Here is a 7,500-nt window from a genome sequence, read left to right on the forward strand (position 1 = left end):
CACACACACACAAAACTCACGGTCCATTGGCGTGCAGACTCAGATCAGTTCTGTAGTTGCATCTTTCGCAGAGGAGATGAAGAGTAGAGTTGAAAGTTGTAGGATGGGAGGAACTGAAGGCAGGAGGAGGAGGAGGAGGAACGACAGATGAAGGAGGAGGAGGAAAAACCTTTAACTTGCCTGTTACTGATACGTGCACTGGAGTTTCATAGTCGAAGGGAAAAGGCTGTTGGAGAAAAAAAAAAAAGAGAAAATTATTGTAGTAGTGGTAGTAGTAGTGGTAGTAGTGGTGGTGGTGGTGGTGGTGGTGGTGGTAGTAAAGAAATGTGCTACTATTGCTACATTTATCATTATTATTTATCTGTCTGTCTGTCTGTCTGTCTGTCTGTCTGTCTGTCTGTCTGTCTGTCTGTCTGTCTGTCTGTCTGTCTCTCTCTCTCTCTCTCTCTCTCTCTCTCTCTCTCTCTCTCTCTCTCTCTCTCTCTCTCTCTCTCTCTCTCTCTCTCTCTCTCTCTCTCTCTCTCTCTCTCTCTCTCTCTCTTAAGAAAAAATATTGTAGTAGTAGTAGTAATAGTAGTAGTAGTAGTAGTAGTAAACATTTTTGAAAACATTTTTGAACTCTCTCTCTCTCTCTCTCTCTCTCTCTCTCTCTCTCTCTCTCTCTCTCTCTCTCTCTCTCTCTCTCTCTCTCTCTCTCTCTCTCTCTCTCTCTCTCTCTCTCTCTCACCTTCCCATAGACTGTAACGGTTAGAGTATTTTCATTCATGTTTCTCGTGATGTTAATTGCGTTAGTGGTTTTGTGACTCCACTTCCCCGTCGCCTCGTTGAAAAAGGCCAGACGCTTCTCCTCAAGGTCAACTGTCAGCTCCAGGTCAAGTTCTGCAAGCGAGGTCAAGTTTGGTTTGGTTTATTTTAGGTGAATTGTTATCAGTTTTAATTATATATTTTTTTTTTTTGTTTTTTGTTTTTCTATTCTATTTCATTTGTCTCTCCTACCTTCCTTCTTTCTTTCTTTTTCTTTTTTTCTTTTTTTTTATATCCCCTCTCTTGTTTTTCTTCCTTTCCTTTTACTTCTCATTAAATCCTTCCATATTCCTTTTTTCCTACATTCTATTACCACCACTTCCTTCCTTCCTTCCTTCCTTCCTTCCTTCCTTCCTTCCTTCCTTCCTTCCTTCCTTCCTTCCTTCCTTCCCTCCCTCCCATTACATATTACACACACACACACACACACACACACACACACACACACACACACACACACACACACACACACACACACACACACACACACACACACACCTAGCATTTCAGTTATGCCATACACCTCGCTGGAGAACCCTATCTCAATGTGGAGGTTGGAGCAGATTACAGCGGTCTTTTGCTCTCCCACCTCACACTTCTTCTCATTAATGTCTATCTCTGGAGGGTCAAACCAAACTTGCGCGTCCAGGTAGATGATTGGCGAGGCTCTGGCAGGAAGAAAATGTTAAGTTAGGTACACACACACACACACTCAAACACTTTTGCGCTTCATCTCTCCTATTTCAAAAGTATTTAAATTTACACGAATTTTTAAAGATATTTTTAAGGCTTTAGAGACAGTGTAGCGAGATTTCTACATTACTAACTGGAGAAACACTCTTGAGAACCCCGCTAGTCATCTCTGTGGCCTTGGAAAACAGTCTTGGTGAGAGCAAAGCGTTTGTAAATTAACCAAAATCAGGAGACGACCCCCCGCACCCCCCCATCCGACAACCAGCCCTCCCCACCTTAGCAGAATAGCGGCATCCGAGAAGGGCGCTCCTATTAGTACATCAGAGAGTCCATTGCGATCTATGTCCACTCCTCCTGCCAGGCTGAAGCCAAACCCGTAGGAGGCGGTGACGGTGGGGAAGAACTCTGAGGCCTGAAGGATCTGTAAAGGAGGAGGATGAAGGATGTAGGATAAAGGAATATGTATGGGATGAAAAAAAATAGGAAGGAAGGAAAAAAGGATGGAAGTTGGTGATAATAGAAGGCATCAGAGAGAGAGAGAGAGAGAGAGAGAGAGAGAGAGAGAGAGAGAGAGAGAGAGAGAGAGAGTTACCTGCGTGGGATGAGGTTGCAATCCATCATCTCCTCCTTTATAGATGTACACTCTCCCAGTTACCCCGGGCGCCCCGACTGCCACACCTGAGAGAGAGAGAGAGAGAGAGAGAGAGAGAGAGAGAGAGAGAGAGAAAGGAAAATAGAGGCTTAAATCGTTGCTGTATTTATTATTTTTCACACACACACACACACACACACACACACACACACACACACACACACACACACACACACACACACACACACCTGTATAGTCCTTGGATGATCTACCCTGGAGACAGGCGACAGAGATACCGTAGTGGCCCCAGGGTTTGTCTCCGTGCAGCACCAATGGAGATTTTCTTGGAGGATTCTGCAGGAGGAGGAGGAGGAGGAGGAGGAGGGGGGGAGGGGGAGAATGAAGAAGAAGAAGATAAAAAAGAAAAAGGAAGAGAAGGAGGAAGAAAAAGAAGAGGAAAATAAAGAAGAAGAAGAACAAGAACAAGGAGGAGGAGGAGAAGGAGGAGGAGGGAGAAGAAGAGAAAGAAGTAGAAGAAGAGAAGGAGGAGGAGGAGGAGACGACATTATTATTATTATTATTATTATTATTATTATTATTATTATTATTACTATTATCACTATTATTATTATTACTATTATTATTATTATTATTATTATTATTATTATTATTATTATTATTATTATTATTATCATCATCATCATACTACTACAGGCAGAAGAAGTTAGTTTAAGTTAGGTTAGCTTAGGTCAGGTTAAAGCTAAGATTGGCTAGTTGTAGTTGCATTTAATTAGGTTAAGTTTTGATTACACTAGCTTTGGTTAAGTTAGATTGAATTAAGGTGATGTTAAGTTAGGCCAGGTTGTTAGGTCAAGTGAGGTTAAGGTACGTTAGGTGAGATTAAATTAGGTTAGGTTAGGTTAGGTGACGTCAGGTGAGGTGTGTGCAAATGTAAAAACGCGCATGTATATATGTATGTATGTATGTATGTATACGTATAATCAAGGAAGCATACCGAGTGAAGGGGCGCATAGAAGAGGAAGACCGCTCCTTCGTCAGGGTACTTATGGCTGTCTCGGTGAGTGAGAGGGGCGCCCACCACTAAGTCATCGAAGGAGTCCTTGTCCACGTTACAAGTCACCATAGCATATCCAAACCACCCACCCACCTGCTTGCCTTGAAGGGGTCTAGGCGCCTTCGTCACCGTTATCTTCTTGGTGTAGAACGCAATCTGTGGATGGTGGTGGTGGTGGTGGGGGTGGTAAATGTCTTGTTGTTGTGGTTCTTGCTGATGTTGTTAATGGTGGTGGTGTTGGTGGTGGTAAGGGTGTTGTTGTTGTTGTTGTTGTTATTAGTGGTGGTGGTAGTGGTGGTTGTGGTAATGATAAGGATGTTGTTATTGTTGTTTTATTGTTGTTGTTGTCAATGGTGTACGGTAGTGGTGGTGGTGGTGGTGGTGGTGGTGATAAGGTTATTGTTGTTGTTGTTGTTTCTTTTGTTGTTGTTAGTGGTGGTGGTAGTGGCAGTGGCGGTGATGATGATGATGGTGGTGGTGGTGGTGGTGGTGGTGGTGGTGGTGTGTTGAGCAAGTGTTTTGTTATGTATTAGCGGATGTTGAAGAACTCAGTATCTGGACAGCAGTTACGCTCACATTATCTCTCTCTCTCTCTCTCTCTCTCTCTCTCTCTCTCTCTCTCTCTCTCTCTCTCTCGTTTGGTATCACACATTAATTCAAAAAACGTTTACCACTACTGCTGCTGTTACTACTACTACGATTTATACTACTACTACTACTACTACTACTACTACGTTAAATAAAGTTCAATTTATCTTGATTTAGTTAGGAAGGAAGAAAGCAAGGAAGAGATGTGAAGAGGAGAGAGAGAGAGAGAGAGAGAGAGAGAGAGAGAGAGAGCTCGGAGACTACCACCCCTACCACCACCATCACCACCACCACCACATTCACCTCCTCCTCATCACATCATTGTCATCACCAGTCCTTTTCTTTTACATTTATCTTTTATTACTTCATTCCCTTACACCACCACCACCACCACCACCACCACCACCACCACCACTACTTACCTCCCCAGTATAATTGCCATGTGCTGGTCGTGTTACCGCCACTGATTCTTCCCTCCTTATGTCGTCTTTACCGAAAAATCCCACGGAGACAGCCCATCCCTCTAAGTTGCTCTTGTAGTCTCTCTCTTTCATCATTTCCATCTTGTTTGGTCCTGAATACCTTCCTGAGACGCTATAAGTAACGGTGGCCCCTGGGAAGTGAGGTGGGGTCAGGTGAGATAAGGTAAGGTCAGGTAAGGTTAGGTGAGTTGAAATTATATAACGTTAGGTTAGTTTGTTTTGGATTTTGTTTTCTATTTAAGTTAGGTTAGTTGAGGTTAGTTGTTGGTTACGGTAGCTTAGTTTTCAGTTTTGTCATGTTTAAGTTTGGCCAGGTGAGGTGAAGTGAGGTGAGGTGAGATCAGTTTAGGTTAAAATCGGTTCCCTTTGCGGTTTTGTTATTTTTTTCTTTGGGGGGGGAGGTTGACGAGGTATTTAGATTTTATTTCTCTCTCTCTCTCTCTCTCTCTCTCTCTCTCTCTCTCTCTCTCTCTCTCTCTCTCTCTCTCTCTTGGTTAGGTTAGATGTGTCTCTATTGAAACTGTAATTTGTATATCATCTCTTTCTATCCAATAATAATAATAATAATAATAATGATATAATATATTTTTTGAAATATAGGCTTGGAATATATACTGTAATGGAAGTTTTTAACCCCTTCAGTACTGGGACGCATTTTTATCATGAGTTTGGGTGTCATTAGACTATTTTATTGACATTAGGAAGGGTCTATGGCACTCAGAAGATTAATGGCCACAGTCTTCACTCTTTTAATCCCCGACACGTTTCTGAAGCTGCATCAAATTACCAAATCGTAAGCAGAATGAATATGAAAACGCGTCAGAGTACTGAAAGGGTTGACAGGGTGTAGTGGAAGTTATTGGGGTTTTCAAGGGTGTTTTCATGGTTCTAATAGTTTGACAGGGTGTAGTGGAAGTTATTGGGGTTTTCAAGAGTGTTTTCATGGTTCTAATAGTTTGACAGGGTGTAGTGGAAGTTATTGGGGTTTTCAAGAGTGTTTTCATGGTTCTAATAGTTTGACAGGGTGTAGTGGAAGTTATTGGGGTTTTCAAGGGTGTTTTCATGGTTCTAATAGTTTGACAGGGTGTAGTGGAAGTTATTGGGGTTTTGAAGGGTGTTTTCATGGTTCTAATAGTTTGACAGGGTGTAGTGGAAGTTATTGGGGTTTTCAAAAGTGTTTTCATGGTTGCAGTGACAGTTTAACAGGCTCTAGTGAAAGTTCTTCGGTTTTCCAAAGAGTCTTTTTATGATTTCAGGGATAGTTTGATAGTTTGATAGTTCTAGTGAGGATAGAGGCAATATTAAAATGTTACCTGTGAAGCTGTTAGTTCACCTGTACTCACCTTCTCTTCTAAAAGCGTTAGGGGCTCCGATGAACACTTTCTTCGTGGATACCTGCGGGATGAAGGTGAAAGTGATGATGAAGGTGGTGACAATGATGAGGTAGTGTTAGTAGTGGGAGTAATAATGATAACAGTAATAATAAGGATAATAACAATAATGAGGATATAGGTTGTATTAATTTCACACACACACACACACACACACACACACACACACACACACACACACACACACACACACACACACACACACACACACAGAGAGAGAGAGAGAGAGAGAGAGAGAGAGAGAGAGAGAAATCTTTGACTGGAACTAATTCATGAAAATTTCTCTCTCTCTCTCTCTCTCTCTCTCTCTCTCTCTCTCTCTCTCTCTCTCTCTCTCTCTCTCTCTCTCTCTCTCTCTCTCTCTCTCTCTCTCTCTCTCTCTCTCTCTCTCTCTCTCTCTCTCTCTCTCTCTCTCTCTCTCTCTCTCTCACCTTAATTACCTTTCTGAATCACCCACAAAGTCACCAGTCACACCTGTTTGTCTTATTACCAACATTTCTAACCCTCCTTCCCTCACCTTCCCGTATTCTTCACCTGTTCACCTGTTCATTACTCTTACATTCACACCAACAGGACCTTAATCACGCTCTTACCTTGTTGAACGCTGCGCTGAAGCCAAAGGAAGCATAGGCACTGCATTCATTGTTGTTGCTGGTTCTTCTTATGGCACTGCTTCCATCTGCCATTATTTTTTTTCCCTTCAAACATTTGTGCTCTTTTGGGCGGAGAGGACGAGGGATGGGACAGGGTAGGTAAGTCCGTTGTAGTAGAGAGAGAGAGAGGGAGAGGAAGAAATGGAAGAGGTTAGTGCAATGTTGTGTGTGTGTATGTGAGAGAGAGAGAGAGAGAGAGAGAGAGAGAGAGAGAGAGAGAGAGAGAGAGAGAGAGAGAGAGAGAGAGAGAGAGATGTTAGAGATAATGATATTTTACACACATTCGCATTGGACAAAGTTGTGTTTAGAGAGAGAGAGAGAGAGAGAGAGAGAGAGAGAGAGAGAGAGAGAGAGAGAGACAGACACAGAGACAAACTTAGACACACACACACACACACACACACACACACACACACACACACACACACACACACACACACACACACACACACACACACACACACACACACACACATACCTGTAAATGGAAACACGCTTATTATTGAGGAGGCCATGATGTAACAGGCACCTCTTGTCTGTAAACCTCCATCCTCCTTGTCAAAAACTGGATACCGGGGAGCGCAGGCCTTCGGGAGTTGGAGGAGGAGGAGGAGGAGGAGGAGGAGGAAGGATAGGGATGTTGTTATAGTAGAGAGGAAAATATGTAGTGGTTGTAGTAGTAATAGGAGGAAGAGGAGAAAAAATAGGATGAGGAGGAGGAGGAAAAGGAGGAGAAAAATTAGTATTGGGCCTAACTTATTTTCTTTCCATTCGTCGAGAATATAAATTGGAAACTATGAGGAAATAAACACATTAAGTAAATATGAATAAAATAATAAGTGATAAAAATAATACTAGTAAATAATGATAATAATTGTGGTGTGATAATAATAATAATAATAATAATAATAATAATAATAATAATAATAATAACAATACTCACAATCAAAATATCACCCTTATCATTTGAAGCCAGTGTCTCTCCCAAACCAACAGTGTTATTCTGGAACGTCTGAGGCCCTTCAAACTGCAGATTTTCATTATTGCATTCTGTACACTCTTCAAACGGAAAACAAAAATAGAACCGTAAATATGTAGATAAAATAAGTAAAAATATATGATAAAGAAAATGTTTTGATGTTAACAGCAGGTATTCATTAAAGATTTCTGTAAACTCTACATATAAACGGAAAAAAAAGCAGAGAAATAAATAAATGCGTAA

General features: G+C 41.6%; 1 protein-coding gene across 3 annotated transcripts in view; it reads right to left on the bottom strand.

The window, feature by feature from the left end:
- The window catches only part of LOC123515213 (integrin alpha pat-2-like), a 12,439-nt gene that overhangs the window by 3,918 nt on the left and 1,021 nt on the right, over positions 1-7,500 (bottom strand). For 2 of the 3 annotated variants that reach the window (XM_045273764.1, XM_045273781.1), the window contains 12 exons: positions 7,222-7,337; positions 6,757-6,865; positions 6,219-6,340; positions 5,578-5,629; positions 4,175-4,365; positions 3,105-3,320; positions 2,338-2,443; positions 2,090-2,175; positions 1,773-1,918; positions 1,303-1,472; positions 728-879; positions 21-226 (listed from right to left, as the gene is read on the bottom strand). In XM_045273764.1, coding sequence (XP_045129699.1) covers positions 21-226; positions 728-879; positions 1,303-1,472; positions 1,773-1,918; positions 2,090-2,175; positions 2,338-2,443; positions 3,105-3,320; positions 4,175-4,365; positions 5,578-5,629; positions 6,219-6,340; positions 6,757-6,865; positions 7,222-7,337 — 1,672 coding nt within the window. The remainder of the gene's footprint in view (positions 1-20; positions 227-727; positions 880-1,302; positions 1,473-1,772; positions 1,919-2,089; positions 2,176-2,337; positions 2,444-3,104; positions 3,321-4,174; positions 4,366-5,577; positions 5,630-6,218; positions 6,341-6,756; positions 6,866-7,221; positions 7,338-7,500) is intronic. The other variant, XM_045273773.1, reaches the window with a different exon arrangement.

Source organism: Portunus trituberculatus, chromosome 5 (genome assembly GCF_017591435.1).
Source record: "Portunus trituberculatus isolate SZX2019 chromosome 5, ASM1759143v1, whole genome shotgun sequence".
NCBI lineage: Eukaryota > Metazoa > Arthropoda > Malacostraca > Decapoda > Portunidae > Portunus > Portunus trituberculatus.